At 36.5% G+C, this 20,444-nt stretch overlaps 1 protein-coding gene across 6 annotated transcripts in view; it reads right to left on the bottom strand.

Annotated features, from left to right (window-relative positions):
* Window positions 1-20,444, bottom strand: part of arl15a (ADP-ribosylation factor-like 15a) — a 212,349-nt gene that overhangs the window by 58,127 nt on the left and 133,778 nt on the right. For all 6 annotated transcript variants that reach the window (XM_048188208.1, XM_048188211.1, XM_048188209.1 and 3 more), the window contains one exon: window positions 6,442-6,650. In XM_048188208.1, the coding sequence (XP_048044165.1) occupies window positions 6,442-6,650 (209 nt within the window). The remainder of the gene's footprint in view (window positions 1-6,441; window positions 6,651-20,444) is intronic.

Raw genomic sequence — 20,444 nt, 5'->3', positions numbered from 1 at the left:
ACAAAACATCAAAAACAGGATCAGTCTGTCTGTAAACAACATTTAGTGTGATGTGAATCAGCTCACCATAGTCCAGAAAAGTTTCTCAATGGCGTAAGATGTTAACGTCACAGTTAGCGACATTCAAATGTAATTTTAGCTTTAGTCTTTGTGATGAAAGCTCAAATCCGGTCAGTTATGACAGATGGCAGTGGCACTTCTGAGAGAAGAATCAGAGTCAGTCGTGTAGCTGCTCAGTGGGCAGTGATGACCTGCTGATTATACATCATGACTCAGAGTTTGAAGGGTGTTTAGTCTCTGCAGCTCTTTGGACAGGTGACTGAGCCTTTGCGGTAAACCTCATGAGTTTGTTCTTTTAACCACAATTTCACAACAACGGCTGATACACAGAGGACATCTTCCAACCCCAAATATGCCTGAGAGAACAACTTAATTTTTAAAATGAAATCAGACAGCATGGTACACATTCACAACAATTAATAAAGTTTAATTAATTTACAAAGAGGAATATTCTTAGCTTGTCCATCTTTATCTAACCCATTTCTCACATAAAAAAAAAAAAAGAGTTAAGCAAACAATTTGTACATGGACTGAGAGACATTTAGATTCTTTCATTTAATATTAAGCATGCAAGCTCTGCATGAAAGCACCTCAAGACATCTGGATTATTTATGATGGCACATAATGCTCGAAAGGTTTGTTTGAACTAAGATTCAACTATCTGAAGCTTTTTATTATGGCGAATCTTGAGATGTTTAGGTGCAAGCATTTTAAAACCACCAAGAGAATATGAAATGCTTCTGCCTCAAAAAGATGTGGAACAACATGCAAAATAAAACATGTAAACATTTAAATGTGCAATCTTCTAAATGAAAGGAGTGTGTGGGGCAAAAAGAGGTGAGGAAGAAGGAAGTGAGAAATGCAACTACAAATGCTAGTTCCCCTCTCAGGGATCAAACCTGTCTCGGATATCCTGCTCTGCTATTCCGCCTCTCTGCTTTGATGGGTCAACCACAACCACACTCTCTCTTGTCTCTCTCACAAACACGCAATGCACTTGCACAGACAACATGAAAGTTGAAATTAGTGTTTTCAATCTTCGTATGTTTGACTTTGTATGATGACTTATATAATACTATATGTAATGCATATCAGGGCTCAACACTAAGGATTTTTTCTGCTGGCCCGGTCGGCCCAGTGGCCCCACAATAAAAAAAATAATAACGTAAAAGAAAAGAAAATAGGCCTATAAAATAAGCCAAGTTATTGTTTTCGTTGTTTTTTGATACATTTAACCTTAATAAATAAGCTGACACCAAAAACTACTAGATTAACTCACTTAAATTTTAAATATTGTTAGACAAGTAAACAGTAAGTAATAAAATAGGAACAAATAATCAAATTACAAGTAATAGCACAAATAAATACAACAAAATAAACATGAAATAAACAGTGCTTTTCATGTTTTTATGTAGGCATAAACCTGTTTCAGGTACAGAAATTGTAATCTAATGTGTAACTATAGATTAAACTTTATTAAATTTAATCAGTCAAGAGCAGTTACAGATGCATAAATAATGTTGTGAAATGTTGAAAATATAAAACGTTAAATATTGTTATTTGAAATCATTTATAAAATGAAAAGATACTTTAAATGTGAAATTAAACCCGCCAGTAGGTGGCAGCGAATCACTGTTAATGAGCGAGTCATTGAGATTCAACCGATTCATTCAAACGGCTGATTCATTCAGGAAGTGTTGCTCAGAGACGCAAAACAATGCTGTGGACTTTGTTTGGATCTATTTTCATTGCCGAAATAGAGCAAAACAAACGGTTTGGTGTCTAAAATATAACTCACTTAATATAAACTGCTTGTTTATTAAACTGTATATATTGTATAAAATCATTATCACATTTGTAATCATGCTTATATTTGGATAAAATGGCATTCTTCGTGTAAAATTGGTTAACCATATTAAATTATATAAATATAAAAGACATACAGGGGCATTTTTGCCCCTTATCTTGAATTCTGGGGGCATTACAGCCTAAATGCATTTTAATAGACTAAATCACACAGAGAAATCGTGCACTCTAAATATGACCGTGCACTAGTCTAACCTACTAGACCACGTCACGTAGTGTATGTGTTCACTCAATGGGTGTGTTTTTGTTTGTATTTTGTAAAGTGAGGGACAAACTCAGTAATGTCAGATCATTAAATCAACAAATACAGACGATATGCGCACACCTTAGAGCACAAGCCCGATCGGGCAAGTGACTATTCCGTCTACTGTCCCGAGCATCGTTCACACTGGCCCCGGGCAATTGGACAGTCCTTATTGTCGAGCCCTGCATATATTAGGGATGCACGATATATCAGCCACCATATCAGTATCGGCCAATATATGTTCATTTTTAATGTTATCGTTATCGGCCCAATAAGAAAATTTATATTAAAGCCGATGAATAATAGATTATTTCCTTCAGCTGAGACACTTCAGATGCGCACTGTTCACGATAATGGTTATGAATTGCTTGAAATATGATTGAAATCACTTCAAAAAGGAAAATACAGTTAAGTACAATGTGCAGCGCAAGTCTGTCATATAGGCTACATAAAATTATAATTGTGTTCTTGGGACATGGCTTTTAATGGCGAAACTTTTGTTTTTGTAATCAGGCTCTCAAAAATTCTATAAAAATTTGGATTTAGACTTTTCTGCCAATATATCAGTTATCGGCTTTCTAATATAAAGAATTGGCCAAAATTTTCATATCGGTGCATCCCTAGCATATATGTTATTTTTTCAAACTTTTATTTTGCTTAATTTTAAAAATTAAATAAAACAAAATCAAAGACAAAAACCAAAATAAATCACAAAAACAAAAAAAAGAGCTGACAATTCAAGCACTGCACCTTCCTCAGATACCTGGGACAGTTTAAGGACACTCTCCTCCACACACAGATAAAAACTAAGTCAGGCCATATCCCATTCGATGTGATTGCCAAGTATGTCAGAGATAAGTGAGGATCGACCTGTGGGACTTCACTGTGACAGGACACACGGTATGCCTACAACAGGAATAGAGATGACACCGCAATCAAATAAAAGGCCTAGGTCAGAGCTCACTGCCTCTCTAAGCCAAACTCACGTGGCTCTGGAAGTGTTTGCAAACAGCTAAAAGAGGTCAAACGATCTCTGTGACTTCAACTTCTAAAAATAGATCAACACATGGCAAACTCCCCAGTAATGTGGTTTGCGCTGATCAGATGCAACTGACCACATTTATGAGCTTAAACAAAAGAGGGGTCTGTGTGGTCTCTCTCGGGTGACCACCAACTGAGTGAAGTCAACACCAAATACAAGAGTTTCCTCAGCCTGCAGTCACACAGTACATGTCACACGTGCTGTTAGTCAATATCAGTATATCTGTTGACCGGGTGGCACACAACCCTATAGGCTTATAGACTTTACAAATCAATGGGGAAAGTGGACCAGCATCTAAGTCGTACTTATTTTTCATTAATAGCTGTCTGTAAAATCCTCTCTGACATGCTAAATATTCCAGCAGACAATGCTTGTAATTACTTTATGCCTGTTGCACAACAATGCATACTCGAGTATAGTGTGATACTCATTTCCATCATCAGGGCCTAAGCTTTCAAAAACCTCTCCAGCATATTTCCTCATGTCAAGAGTTGGCATAAGGCTTGTCTGAAATACTTTGCAGGCTCCTTCTCTCATTGCCAATTGAGTTCTCACTACGACCACAATGCATGCCTCTTCAGTTGAGAGAGTCCAGCAGTGAAACACAAGTAGAAAGTGGAGGTGGCTAGCCAAAACATCCCACACTGAACACAACCGCACTGGAAGAGGGCAGGTATCGCTTTCACATGCAACCACAATGAGTAAATGCTCTTCCTTTTACTTAGGCCAGTTTCACAGCACACGCATAAGCAGCATGTACTCCAAGCAAAGCTGCAATGCGACATTTGACAAATTGTCGATAGAGCTGCATCGCTACAAAAAATTATGTCCGGGTTACTACAATCAGTACTTTCATTTACAAAGGGCATATATGATAAATAGTTTTTTTAGGAGTTAGTTATTGAGAACTACTATACATGAATCTGCACCCAAACCCCAAAGTAGTTATAAACTGTAGTCAGTGCTGATTGTATCTGTCTCTACATGTGGAACTTCTATCAAGCCTGACATGAATGCCTTTTTTTCAATCAACAGATTAGGAGATTCCTTCAGTTTTTTTTTTTTTTTTTTTTTTTTTCCCCCATAAAAACCTACATTGCAAAATATTACGGTGATAAATAGGTCTACAGTGTCTATGTTTTATTTTCCATAAACAAAGACCCTTTTATATAGTGTGAAAAATATAAAAAATATTATAAATAGGTGTTATCTGGAAAATATTACCTTTTTAATTCTACCCACCATTAAGGGAGGTGTTAGGTAGATGTATAAACATGAAGAAACATAATTCTATGGCTGTCAATGTAATAAAATAATTTTGATTAATTTCATGATTTCTGTCCTGTCTTTGGAAAGTTTGGAAAGAAACTATAATAATGTCAAATTTGGTGAAGTTTTAAAAACATTAAGAATTTTTTTGGGTAATTTTTGCCTTTATTGTGATAGGACAGTATAGACTCGACAGGAAGCGCAACCACGCTATATGTCGGAGCCGATGGCCTCGTGGGCAGTGCTCCGACAAACAGCGTGGTTGCGCTTCGGACGACCCTCATTTGAGTCCCGGCCTCATGCTAAGCATTCCAAATGTAGTGAATTTATCAGTGATTTAGCAGCATAAGATAAATATTTATGCCAGATGTGTACAGACTTTTTCGTGATAATTATTAACAAAGAAAAATGGGTATATCATTGTTTGACATTACAAGGGATGTTTACTTTTTAGAGAGAGAATACTTCAACTAGTTAGCGCGGACTAGCATCTTAACATCCTATTACAATACAGATGGAGCTCCACTCTACTGTAATAATAAAAACGCAGAGGAAAAAACAAGTTTGTTTTGTATGTTGTAAACTCCCACGTTAGCCAAGCACAAACGTGAATAGCTGATAATGCATTACACTTTGTAAAAAAAGTCGTGCTGCATCCTTATTCATTACTCCAAGTAATAAGACCAACAAGCTGCATTAATCGACACATTTTTAGACAATATTGGACCCACATCTAAATAGCAGAACTACAGAAACCTGAGTTAGCCGGTTAGCAGGAGATATACAGACTAGGGAGTATGTTACACAACATAACATACAAAACTACGAATTTTGAACGATCGCTAGAAAATATAAACATAAATTATTAATCATACTTACAGGTTGAGATTCAGAGGAGCAGGCTGGTCAGAATAAACTGGGCATTGATCCATATTTTAAGACCAAGCGTTTTGTGAATCCTGCATTAAACTCCCCGAGGTTTGAGAAGCAGTCGTCAGTAAAATGACGGGAACGCAACAAAAGATTGTACTGCTGTGGTATTGTTGAAAAAAATGAATTTTCCCTGGCGTCTGCGTGCGCAACAAGTGAGCGGGCAATATGCTAATGATTCGTTGTGACATCACAACGAAACAGCTTGGGATTCGTTTTACTAACGACTCATTTAATTGACTCTGAGTTGACTCTTACTTTTCAGAGACAATAACTTTATATATGGTGCACTTTCAAATTTAAAACTTTGCAGAATGTTTTCATTCACTTACAAAAATCCATAATAGGGGCACGTTAACAGAAAATGTCTGCATCGTCAAGAATAACCTTATAATATTTTAAGGATATTACCCATATGATTTAGGATTTTATCATAAGCACAAACAGGTACCATCCACAATTTATTTTCTTTAATAAGCAAAAATTTAACAAAATGAATCCATAAAATTAATGTGACACTAGTTTTTCAAATCAAACTGCACTTTGTTTTAAACCACTGCTGACACAAACACAAAAAAAAACATCTTATCACAAACTTATTTATTTTCATTTTATTTATTCATTATAATAATAATTTATCAGTGATTAACTACTAATATCACTTCTTTCTCCTGAAGAGAACAAACTCTACCAGATTTTCTCAGCATGTGGAAAAAGACTATTAGTCAGCCAGCCCACGTCACAGCATGTTTACACCGTCACCTACGGGTCTGTGATGGAGTAGGGAGGGGGAACTCCCCACAACATCCTATCCCAGCACCGGTCGGTCATCTTCCAAAACTGACCATAAACAACAGCTCTTATTGCATGGCAACAGGACGCTCTCCAAAAACCACGCTTACCATCGCTCAGTCAAACACTTCAGAGAGTGTGTACAAACAGAGGCCAGCAACCCTCAACAGTGGTGGATCACAGAGAAGATGGTCGGCACTTAATATAGAGCTATATTTGGTGTGGAAAGTTACCATACCTCTGACACAGAGCGGGCAGCTGGTGAATCCTGGTGGTTGGCGAGAATGAGGAAAGGAAGGGTGCACAGCTGAGGATGCTGCAGGGCCAAGTGGAGCTCAGACCGGGAAGCCTCCATCTCTTCATCTGATGCAGCACTATTGAGGACAAACACTACACCCTGGGAACCTTGATAATATCGGCTCCAGTATTTCTTGATGGTCTCAGCTCCTACAAAGTGGAAAATAGTAATGATGTACCATGTGACCTTCTGTTCATATACAATGATAAGTAGGCAAAAATCAGAATCAGAAGTGAAATATTGGCTCTCTTTCAATTTATGAGTGTGATTTTTAATTGAATTAGCTATGCCCCACAAGAATAAGATAATAAGAATAACTGAAATTCGAATTCAAAATGACAGGAAGAATTTACAGAATTGTACATCAAAAGAAAATAGACACAGGTAATGCATTCTGTATAAAAAAATAATAATTCCACTGTGGTCCACAAAAGTTAACTTATTAAATATAGTGAAATGTATGAAATTAATAAAAAAATTTTATTGGTGGCATCCATCCATCCATCAAGGTCTTTAGCCCTTTTTTCATAATTTTCAAATGTTAATAGTCAAACATGTTAATAGTCTTGAGAAACTGATTTTCTAGTTATTCATTTTCATTTTACTTCCTTACATTCAAATTGCAATTCTGTGTCCTGAATGATTGCTACATGAATTCAAATTCAAAATGAGGAATTGAACTGGAATTTAAAAAGGCATTCTGAATGGCACACAACCTGTATTAAAGCCATTACAAGTCTTTCATTTCTGTTGCTTAGGTTCGCATTCATAGATTCAGCCTTGCACAAATCTGAATTATTCATGGGGATTTCCATGGAGGTCTCACTGAACAGATCATGTAATAAAATATTCCTCATCCTCTTTCCTTATACCAACAGTCTGTGACATAAATCATTATGCTGTTACAGTGCTCCTCTTGATTTCGAACGTTTTAAAATCTTTCAAAAATGTATCCTTTATGCTTAGAATATTAAACTTGGTCTGATTGGAGCCATCCAAAATAAAAAATAAAAAAGGAAATAAATCATCAAGCATTATTCTGTCACAATAACCATTAGACCACAAGTCAAGTCATATAACTGTTGACAAATCCGGTGAGATCTTGATGACGCAAGTTTGTAAAAAAAAAAGAAAAAAAAAAAAAAAAAAAAAAAGTGGTCTTGAAGTCTCAAAACAAAATCGTTTAGCGGAAACTGCAAGAAATAAATCACACTCAACAGAAAAGAGGCATTTTGTTTGACTTGTCAGGCTAAAATTGTGTAAAATAACAGCACACAAGTATCCTGGGGAGATGTGAAACAACAGTATGGTCATTTGCTTAGTGTTTTCTAACACAGCCTGTTCGGAGACGCCAGTTCAGTTCAAATATCTCAATGATTTAGTTCTGTCATCTCATGCATCTGTGCAAAGAGATTCTAGTAATTCAGTAAGCAAATTAAAATATGTGCAAATGAATACAGTAGAGATGTAGTAAATGAAATGAGAAAAAAATGTTTTTCCATTATATAATGAGGCATTTAATTATTACATATGATTAATTATCAAGACAAATCGGTGTCATCACAAGTACGAAAAACATGTACAAACCTGTTTGTATTATCACAGAAATGTCTGCTTAATTTAACTACATCTATTTTGAAGAGACTGAATGAAGTTAGAAATAAACCAAAAGACAGAAAGACAAGTTTGAGCAGCGAGTTTCTCCTAAATGTTTCTCCATAGGAAAAATGGTTTAGGAACTATACAATGTATTTGGATTTCCTCCAAGTCTCTTTGTTGCCACCTCAAATCTTTAGCAAATGTTTTGCTGGTTTAGAGTCCACATATGGTTCTTTTTTAGTGCTATATATTGATGTGCATATCATCACTATATGCCACAGTAGTTGTTTTTATTACACGGCTCTCTGGAACAATTGATTCTGATTCTGACATTCTGCGTTCAAATGTTTATGTATAATGACTGCTAAACTGATCGTTGCCAGACAACCGATTTCAATAGCTGTGCATTGCAGCCCTCCACTGCCTCATTTTTTTTTTTTCACATTACAATATTATTTCAACTCAAATGTCCGTTCATTTATTTGGCAAACAGCCATGTAAAAAGTGGGATAATGTAGAGACAGACAATCATTATGGCAAAACCTTATCAGGGGCTTATTGTGCGATAATGACCCCTTACTGTAGGTTACGCCTTAGGTGTAAGTTATCTGTGAATGAGCCCTACATGCTCAAAAGGTGAATCATCCACTAATCTCTCGTCTTCATTTACACTAACAAATCTCAAAGGTTTGAGGGAAGAAATAAATTAATTTTATTCAGCAGGGATACATAAAACTTATCAAGAGGGACAGTAAAGACATTTATACAAAAGATTTCTATTTCAAGCAAATGCTTTCCTTTTGAGCTTTCTATTAATCAAAGAATCATGAAAATCACATCACAATTTCCATAGAAATGTTAAGCAGCACAAATGTTTTCAACATTGATTATTAGAAATGTTTCCTGAGCACCAAATTAGAACATTAAAATGATTTCTGAAGCATCAAGTGACACTGAAGACTGGAGTAATGTCTAAAAATTCATCTTAACTTTTTTTTTAAATATATTCAAATAGAAATCAGTTATATTCCACAATACAGTTGTACTGTATTTTTGATCAAATAAATGAAGCCTATGTAAGCAAAGAGACTTCTTTCAAAAACATTTTAAAAATATCTTACTGATCCCAATGGTGTAAGTCAAGTACATAAGAACCTAAGAGCCTCATTTCGGACTTCTATCATCCAGATTATACACCACATTTAATGTTTCCATAACACACTTGGAATAACAGCAACAAAGTACACTCAAGTTGACTAAAATATAATCTTGGTCATCTGCAGGCTCAGGCAGCATCTGAGGACTTTTTTTTTTTTTTTTTTAGCAATTTCTACACTGATTTTGGGGCAAATCATTTGAATTCTTCTACATGGATTTAAACATGGAGAAACACTTAACAAAGCTATACTCTACACTTACTGCTAGGCGAAAGCATGGTCAAATTAGACAAATGCTTCATAAGCAAAATGATCAGGAAATATGTACAACTTGGTAAAATTCTGAGGAGCTTTCTGTGGAGTTGAGTGGGTTAAGATTGCAAAAAGGCCTGGTCATCTGTTTGGATCTGTGCACATGTCGCATACCCATCTATCATCAGACTGACATCTTCTGCCACCTATTGGTCAATGGCCCTGTCAGAAAGTCAAATGTAAATTTGCTGAAAAAACATACTCAGAAAACAAAAGTCATTGATGTTCTGTGAAGCATCTCAAGACATCATTCAAAACATATTCTGGTTTTCTTCAGACAGAATAAAGGAGTACGCGCGGTACGTACTACATGATGTTGCAGGGCACTATTATGTAAGACATATGTGAGACTAAAAATGAAATTTAGTAAAAAATAATCTACTTCTCCTAGGACTTTTTATCTTGACCTGCCAAGAGAGATGTAGAAATGTTCAAACAGTCTGTCTTGGCTGCTCATCTGTCCACATCTCCATGGAATAGTGTTTCATCTTAACTCATTAAATGTCCATCATTTCAGTCTGGATCACATCAGAATGCGTGAGCATTGAAATGCTTTTAAACAGCTCAGATCCAGGTTATGGTATTCAGCTCGAAACTGTCTAACCACAGGCAGCAGACAGTACAAACAACCAAGCATAACAGAGTCTTAGGTTTCTTTTCTCTTTAAATATAAATGAGTAAAATACTTTGGCACTATTTAATGTAATCCACACTTCATTCCTGCATTATATGTGTGCCATTTACATTCAAAAGAGTCAGTACGTTTTTTTTTTAAGCTTTTTATTTAAGGATGCATTAAATTGATCAAAAGAGACAGTAAAGACATTTTGAAAAAATATAAATACATATATTACTATATTTCTTTATATTTTGAAAAAATGCTTCATGGGTCCACAGAAAATAAGCAGAACAGCTGTTTTCAACATTGATAATAAGAAATGTTACTTGAGTAACAAATATTAGACATATTAGAATGATTTCTGTAGGATCACGTGACACTGAAGACTAGAGTATATTGACTGCTGACAATTCAGCTTTGCCATCACAGGAAAAAATTACATTTACAAATATACTACAATATAAAACAGTTATTTTAAATTGCAATAATATTTCACTAATTCCTTCAAATAAAAGCAGCCTTGGTGAGCATAGAAGACTTCTTTAAAAAAAATCTTACCAACCCCAAATTTTTGAATGTTGCTTTTATACAATCTTATTAACAAGAAGTTATTATAAAGTAATGTGTTTCAGACTAAATTTTGACAGTTAGTTTACTGTTTGTTTGTTTTTTTTGGCTTAGAAAAAAAAAAGTTCCAATAGAAGCCCATGTTTCATGCAACAGATACTTGAACAACGAGTGTTGAGACAATGAGATTTCGGTTCTGCTCTGGAACACGGGAAAGACAAAAAACACAGATGAGTATGTAAAAGAGAGAAACTTAACCCTCACTAAATATCAACTTAACCAATCACATTTGAGAATGCTGTCATGCAAAATCCTATCCCCCCTCCTCAATGCCTGATCAAAAATTTTGCAAGTTATTATGATATCTTGTTCCAGCTAATCAGAAGACCTTTTCTTAACAGTTAACAGTCTTAAGTTATTTTATAAGTTATTTTAACATATTTACGTTACAATGATAACCATTTTTAATACTCATTAAAAATTCTCAGCCAATGAAATGGTTTTGATGATAGGATTCTGCAGGGGGATAGGATAAGACAGCCAAGCCTAATTCAACATGGAATATTTATTATGGAGACTGATCAAATTTGAGATATGAATCTTTAATATAAAGCTAATAAGTTAGGATCTTTAAAAACTCTACTTTTCATCTGCTGTCCAGCTGGTTCAGAAGCTTGCAGTGTGACCTTCCCTCTGCAAATGCAAGACACATTCGCATTCCTGATGTCATCACCATTACAATCTCATGCTCGTTTGTGTCGTAAATCGAATGGAATTTTATGGAAACTGAATAACAATAGAATAACCGTCGCCACATATTGCATTTAGTCATTAAAGTTGCATTAATGTAATCATAGGAAAACCAGACAGTAGTATGTGTCATTGCAAACTACGATCACTCAGTTGTTACATTGAAAATTTAAGGACGATGGACAAAACCCCTGACTATACAGACTAATTTGGTTTGGAAGAATCAACTCAACCCCTGGCAGGACATCCTAAAAAATGCACAGTGTGGTCCAAAAGTCTGCTCCTACATTGAAAACTTTTTTTTTTAACCCGTTTTAGGATTTGGTCAAATTAGAAAACAGTCAGATGTTCTTGCTTTGACTGAAGCACAAGATGCTTTTTGGATCATCTCAAACCATGCTGGAGAACATGATCCTCAAGTTTGTGTAAATCTGATGAGTTCATGCAGATCAAGAGCTGCTGTCATAAAGCAAATGGAGGACAAACTAAAAGACACTCTGAAATTCTCACTTTTCACTCAAATTGTTATGGTTATAAAACTAATTCAAAAAAGTATCAAATTACAAAGAATGCAAAACAGAAGTAGTCAAGTAAGACTTTTGGACCCCACTGAACATGTGATTTTTCCCCCAAATGTGCAAAACAAAACAATAGCTAACCTACGGCCCTAAATTTAAATCAAAATCTGAATTTGAAACATCTTCCTTAAAACTTCAGCCTCTCAAGCAGATATAAATAGAAAGAATAATGACTGTTATAGAGCACCTATATGAGCAGGAAATTTGTTTTCCATTAACTCCATGAACTTCTTAAAAGAGCTGGCAGAACAGCAAAAATGATATAACATTTAAGCTCATAGCTAATAAGATTAGCACACATACAGTACATTAGCTCCAGTAGTAAAATCCAAGAGAACTGTATAAAATACGAAAAATATTGACTCAAACTACAGACACTACAACCCAATGACATTCTAGATCATTAATTTACTTTGCATCTGGGTACAGTATGCTCTTGAGGAAACCATAAATTCAGCACTAGGAATATGCTGTTAATGTTGCTTTGCTGTCTTTAGGGATAAATAAATAAAATTGCAATACAGAAGCATTTTCACTAGTGGTCAGACTTACATGTGATTTGTTTTCCCAAATGTGTAGAAATCAAATTAGAAAAACATCATTCAAAACATTATTTTATTTGAGTATAATGAATAAGTTAGAAGAAAAATTAGAATGCAAAACACTGCAACTTCCTTTTTATCCAGATGGTACGAAAATCATGCTTTTCAAATCAAGTGGTCACCTGACTGTAAGATACTCAAGTGCAACAAGGGTGATAACACAGATGGCTCTAATAACTACTCACACACTGAAATACGCATGCTGATTCAGTCATTTGACATTAAGAGTTTAGTAAAAACAACAACAATCAGGACACAGTTTGGTCTTGTGCCTAAAACTGAAGTGGTAAGGAAATGAATAACATTGTCTGACATTCACAGCAAGGGCTATCATCACACATAAAGTCATGTCTAATCTCCTTTGACGTCATTGTCACTGGAGAGGGCACATTCACAGACTCCATTAACAGATGCCTCTTCACTGTGCCAGTCATGCCTCACACCTAACGGACATACTGCTAACACACACAGGGCATCGCTGGCCTTTGTGTCAAAAGGGTAACAGACACGGATTGCCTCTTGCCATCAAGGAGGATTATTACACGGATGAGGGAAGCAGTTTGTTAACCTCAGCGGGACGACAGCCTTTAGGCCACGAGCTGTGTGACAAACTGCCGATATGTCACTATGGCAAATGCTCACAGTTCACATTCAGAACTCTCACATTCACATTCATCCATCCTGTCATTCCACAGTTTATACAGCACCAATCTTTAGAGATGTGTTCATTCTCATGCTGACTGTAAGTCATGTCGATGTGATCATATTCACGGGATGAATACTGACACAACCAATCGGAAAACTGTATTTCTTTCAAGACTTTATAAATTGTCAATTAAAGAATTACGCATTAAATTAGTATTGGTCATAATTACATTTTAATTGTGAATGCTGACAGTTTCACACAACATATGTTGTGTGATACACTTTTCTATCTTTTCAAGCATTAGCCTCTGCTGCAAATGGAGATCGCAATTACCTCATAATTCATTTTTTCTTTCTTTTTATTTGCTTTGCTTTTAAGTCTGAGGGCTGAGACTTACGATGATGGCTAAATAAAGACTTCTGGGTCCTGCCACTAAAGACTAAAGGTTTTCAAACCAAGGAGTCTAACAATATAAAGTTTCGTTTGCAAAGGCAGTTTGTGTAAGTAAAGCAATCAAGAAAAGACTATGATGAGGCATGATGTCAAATCAAAGAAATAAATTATATTTTACAATATAGTGTAATAGCAAACTTTTAAAAAATTTAATATTTTACAATATTACAGTTTTATGGCATTTTTGATCAAATAAATGCAGCCTTGGTGAGCATAAGAGACTTCTTTCAAAAACATAAAACCCCTTACAGACCCCAAACTTTTGAAAGGTAGTGTACATTAATAATGACAACACATGAAAAACTGTATGTTTACTACAATTAGAGGGTTTGAGAGCCTGGTGCACATCAGATATGATGTTAGAATATAGTCTCCCTGGCTCTTGAAGGAGAAGGGAAGGGCTTGACAGTTGTAAGCTTAGCGGACACATGGGAGAGGGTGTTAAAAAATGCATCACTCAATTTAGCAGCGGAAACACAGTCATAATAGTTGAGTCAGCCTCCTCTGCCTTTTCCTCTTCACAACTAAAAGTTATCTTTGCAGATGTAGTTTAGGTTAAGTAAGTCTCTGTGCCAGGCCCAATGGGATGTTTCAGTCTTCCGAAGCTTGAATTGAAGCTTGGTTGAATGGAGGGACAGTAGACGCCACCTGCACCTAATCTTCTTTGAAAAACTATATATGCAAACAAATCAGAATAAACACATGAAGAGTCTAAAAAAAATTGTCGTCAATACTAACTCTCTATATGCATATAAGCTCTCTAAAAAATATTTATAAAGAAATGCTTACACACAAATTGAAAAGATGTAGTGATGCACAATTTTAAAATTATTTTCATATTATGGTCAAATTCTGTACTTTCCCCCCCCCTAAATAAATACATAAATACACACACACACACACACACACACAAAAAAAAAATAAAAAATCTACAAATGAGCACTTTTAACACTCTGGAGTCGGACTCGTTTTTTTTCTTACCAGTGTGAAAGAGACTCAAAATACTCTGTCAATGTTGCACATACAATTAATAGTTACACACCATTTTAATCTGTGGAATATCTTCTTTTACTTGTGTACACTCAGAGTAAAAACAAAATGTTGTGCTTTTTGTAAAATAAAGAAAACAAACATGATGTGTGATCTCTCATCTCCCTCTAAAAGAAGTCCAATCTGATAGTTCTCAGAAAATGAAGTGTAACTTAGTGAATACTAATCACAAAAAAATTAGACTTATGTCTAAAGAAACGTTGAGATGTCAGGTTTTAAATCGTGTAAGTCAAATCAAAAATGCTCTGTTTATGTAATCTGTATGAAAAGAGACTCATGTCAGACGCCCCTGATTCAGCTCATTATCCACTAATGTGGCCACGCCCACGGAGTGAGCGCTATTCAGACGCAAATTCTGAGGCAATACATGTATACATTGTCGCAATCGTGTATTTATAGTCTTGAAACGTGTTTATCTGGATGATATAGTGATCTCTGGAAGCCTGTAAGTTCCTGGAATGTCACATGGCCTGTTCTTCTTTAGATTAATTTGTGGACTAAATGTGCACAGAGCGTCCTCTGGCTGCAAGTATGAATTGAAAACACTGTATCCAGCGCTTACAGTGATGACAATAAATATTAAATAAATATTACTCCTCTGTATAGAAAATTGACAAATATATGAGAATCCATCAATATTTCTCCAAATGTGCATGCTTTTAAGCTAAAAGGCTATATGAAATGCCATAGAGGTAACATAATTGTTCAGACACTTTGCATCAAAGAAATACATTATTATTTTAAAGAATATAATAGAATACCATTATTTTAAATTGTAATAATACTTCACAGTATTGCTGTTTTTTTCTGTATGTTTGATATACACCATGATGAGCTTGGGACATGATCACAGAGGTTTTTTTCACATAGCCTACCTGACTGAAAGAGCTCATTGATATGAAGGTCAATAAAGGTCATTATGCAAATCTTTTGTCTTCTCAGGTGTGAATCACAACATTATTCATGAAGATTCACGCCTCCACGCATACTGTGTTTCTTGACAAAAAGTGTCTTACAAAAATTCAATAAATTGTTTTATATGAACAAGTAGGGAGGATAATTTTTACATCGTTTTGAAGCAAAAACTGTAGTCTACAACCTCCAATACCCAGACGTCTTGTGAACAGATTTAATATAATTTTTTTGGCCTTATTTCAGTGACTTAAGTTTTTTTTTTTCAATAACCACGCATAAACATTATTCCTTCAAAAAAACAAACATGTACATACATGTTCCTCACATATTATGGTAGCCTAGTTTGTGCTGAATACAGTGTAATGACACTTTTGTCATTAATATGTTTATGAACAACTGAAAAAAAGCACAAATGTCAGGGCATGTCAAAACTTCTCCAGGCCCCAAATCAGCCTCAGACTCCAGAGGGTTAAATGCTACAAGTGAAATTAAGCATTAGAACATTATAGTATGAAAAATGGATATTCAATTAAGAGATTTACAAAAGATTGCATTAAACAGTGTTAATAAAAACATCTTTAAATGAGCATTAGATGACAGCAAAAATAATCTAAAAATAAAAAGAAGGGAAATGAGTACGCACAGTAAAATTTACAATACCAACCAAAACTGATGAATTAAAAAATAATAATAATATTACCAAAAAACACTGACATAGTACTGATATATTGCACATCTGTAAGAAGATGTTATGAGGGCCCAAATCCAATTTCTCTTGATGCTTAAATTCAAGTCTAGACCAGCAGATGACATTTATTGGGGCCCATGGGTTGTTAAAGTAGCCACTTTGCTAAGATTGCTAAAGGAGTTGCTAAAGTAGTCACTACAGCTGCTAAAATGCTTAAAGTGCATCAAAGAAGGGCAGAGATGATTGTCTATTTAAAAAAAAAAAAAACATATTTCACTAAAAAATAATCATTTTTATTACTCAACCAAATGTGCCTAAGCACATTTGATGAATTTCTATAGTACACATCCAACTAATGCAGCAACTAATGTCAGAAAGTGAAGTACTGTTGACACAAATTTGTCATCTTCCGTTTCTTCTTTAGGTCTGTTTGCGCTACAGGTCACATTGAACAGCAAGCTTATTTCAGTGTTTGCGATCGGCTACATGGAATTTGGCTTCTTTCCAATCAACGCGCGCTTTGAAAAATCAAGACAAACTTGAAAATAAAGTTTGTAGGGACAAACTTTTATGTTGGCTTGAAAAAGCCTTGTCTGAAAATTTTATAAGCTTCCTAGCATATTTGTGAGAAGTTTGGTAAAAGAAATGGGGGACTAAATCTTGAATAGTAATTATAATAGAGACAAAAGAAAATAATAATTTGAGCCATAAGCAGGCCGAAGAGGTGTGAATGTGTTCAGGGGAGACTGAAACTGAATGGGGCAGTTACCACCACATAACAATACACTTGAATAGATGCTTAGATGACGACAATAAACATCAGTTAGCACTTTAGAGTCTTTTCAAAATAAAGTCTCATTAAAAGGTCTTGAAAAACATTTAATAAAACTCAGAGTTTTAGACTTATCTTCAGATTTGAAACGTAACATGGTCAGACATGTGGCTTTAGCTGCAGTGCATTTCTAGATTGCTAAAAGGCCAACTTCACTTTTATTTCCATAAAGATATTTCATAAAAATAAATTTCTAATAACTTTTCAAAACTTTGAAGCTATTTTTAACTATTTTCTTCATAATTATGACTTTACAATAAACTGTAAAGTGTCTGCTTTCAAATGAGACCTTACTTATGCTTTTAGTGCAAAGGGTTCATGAACTGTATCTGTTTTAGTTTGGGTATGTCATTTCTTGGGATTTTCCAAAAGCGGGGGTGCTGGCTAACAGGTTAAGTGTGTTGAGTTCAGTCTTAGAATGTTTCAGCTAGTCGTTAACTGTGTCCCCAGCTTAAACGCAAGGAAGACATCTAACCTGGATCTGAAGACCAGATTAGATGATGTTCGTTTCTAGTTGCTCCCAGCACCAGCTCCCCAAAGGAGGGACTTTTTGCATCATTCAATCTATAAAACTTAATAAAAAGGGAGAGAGATGACCACATGGCTGCCTCAAAAATCTTCTTCAAAGAGGCTCCCCACCACAAAGCCCATGAGGTAGCAACCCCTCGAGTGTTCCCTCAGTCCTAGCAATGGTGGTCGGTCTGTTTCCTTGTAGGCCATCTGAATTGTTTCTACAACCCAATGTGAAAGTCTTGCCCTGATAGTGGCCTACCCCGTCACTCTGGTTTAAAGCATACAAACATATGATCAGTTTGTCTAAATGCCTTTGTCCGCTGTAGATAGATTGATAGTGTTCTCACTGGGCAAATTAGTGACTGTCTTCATTCCATTTCCTCATTTTTATGTGGAAGAAAGAATGGATGAAGTTCGACTGATTGGTTTAGGTGCAGATCAGACAGTACTTTGGGCAGCAAAGCTGGGATGGGGTGCAATATAACCCCCTGCACCCTCTGGCATAAACCTACAGGAGCTTTCATGAACTGATAGAGCATGGAGTTCACCCAACCACTTTTGGCAGAGTTTATTGCCAGGAGGAGGGCAGTCTTTAAGTACAGCTATTTCAGGTCTGATGATTCAAGGGGCTCAAATGGGGTTTGCTGAAGTGCCCTCAAGACTTGATCTAAGTCCCACTGTGGTACGATATGTATAGTACATCGTGCTGTACATCTTAGAGCAACTTTGAGAAATCAAGCTACCACAGCTCTGATAAATTTGTAATTTAATTAATTTTTTAATTTGTAACTTGAGCAGCCTTAATAACAGCCACCATACCTCTGATGGTAGAAGAAATTTTCCTGCAGCTAATTGTTCCTGCAGAAACTGTAGGATATCACAGGCTGTAGATGTGAGAGGATTTACCATGTGCCCTTCACACCAAGACTTAAACATACCTAAATGAATAGGCTAACCTTGTTGAGGGAGCACAAGCTCCTTCCAGGGTCTTAACAACTCTGTATGGTAGTCCCATAGCAACTAACCCAGCCCTCTCGGGGGCCAGGCCAAAAACTTGAGACCCCCAGGGAAGGGGTGAAAGGGGTGAATCTACTATGCCTGGGATAGTAGAAACCTCCTGATTGGGAGTTCCCATGGCATCCCGTGAAGGATGGGTGCAATGTCTGAGAACCATATCATATAAGGCCAATTCTGAGCCCATAACCAGAGTTTGTGTGCCAGTCGACACAGTGCAGGAGAGACGGGTCCCCCTTGCCTGTTGATGTATGGTGCTGCCACTGTACTGTCTGTCTGGACTAGTACATGATACCTCCGAAGGCATGGCCAGAAATGTTGAAGTGTGAGATGGGCTGCCTTCAATTCTTGCACACTGGATGTGCTGACTTACCTAGTGGCCATTCCAGCTTCCCCTAAAGCCCCAGCATGCATGGACTGCCCCCCAAGCCTAGCTGGGATGCATCTGTTGACACCAATTGTCAAAGACAGCAGCCCAATGCCAGTACACCATCAGGAGCAAGGTGGTGTGTGGCCTTGTTCTGCCCGAACATGGCAGAAGGCTCAGCAGGTAGTCTAGAGAGACAATCAAGGTCATCCTGTTGAAGCCTTGATTGAGACAGCCACAAGTGATGCCTTACTACACAAAAGTTGTCATATTTTCCTCCAGCCTCTGACTGCTCTTTCAAAAAGTTACAGACATTACAGAGGAAACCTGCTTAAGCTCATCCAACACAGTGGTCTTGCTCATCCAGAGCCTTACGGCCCAACTCCCGTAGGTATAATGAGGGAATGGCACGTGTTAGCAAATCAGAAGTCGGAAAACGCGCCGGCGCATTTTGCTAAATTAACTTAACCATCCATTATTTTGCAATTTTTACTAAGGCAGCCAGCCCTACCCAAAACATAGTAGAAGGCGATATAAAGGGGAATGAAGAAAGGGGAATTTAACTGGATCTGTCTCTTCTTCGAATCTAGAGAGAGGGTTAGACAGATTTTCCCGCATAGAGATATGTAATGCTTTTGCTGCTCTACCAATGATCTCATTTAATCGAACAGCCATAGATGTTTCCCCTACTGCTGAATCCTGTTCAGCATGCCTCTTTTCAACTCATCCTCCTCATCTGAGGGAAATAGATTCGGTACATCCGTATCTTATGCTGCCACAGAGGAGAAATGGTCTCCCATCTGAAAACCTGCATGAGAAGAGTCCTCACTAAGAGTCCTCACTCTTCTCATATCTGTAGCTAGATCTTGATGAGGAGACTGTAGACGTTTAGCCCAAAAGAAATGGAAATGAGCCTCTCTTGTATGCAAAGGCATGATAAAACAATCCATACATGTTGAGGGATTGTCACAAGCCTTTAATGCATGATCATATCCGAGGAATGCAATACATCTATCATGCCCATCTTCAATAGGTAGAGCAACAGCACAAGTCCTACCAATATGACTAGTGCTTACCATTCTTTGTCTTTTCTATACTCTACAATACTGGCATTCGGACTTGTGATTTCTTGATTGTACCCAGAAGTGACGAGCTGGGCTCAAACTTCTGCCACTCTGATGCTACCAGGAAGCAATCTGCGAATGTTTACACACCGTTGTACATCCACGCTATCTGACTGGATTAGCCACTTTGCGGCACACCAGAGGCAGAGAATTGGAT

Source organism: Megalobrama amblycephala, linkage group LG4, assembly GCF_018812025.1.
Source record: "Megalobrama amblycephala isolate DHTTF-2021 linkage group LG4, ASM1881202v1, whole genome shotgun sequence".
NCBI classification, from domain to species: Eukaryota; Metazoa; Chordata; class Actinopteri; order Cypriniformes; family Xenocyprididae; genus Megalobrama; species Megalobrama amblycephala.
This window is presented reverse-complemented; position numbering and strand designations above follow the sequence as displayed.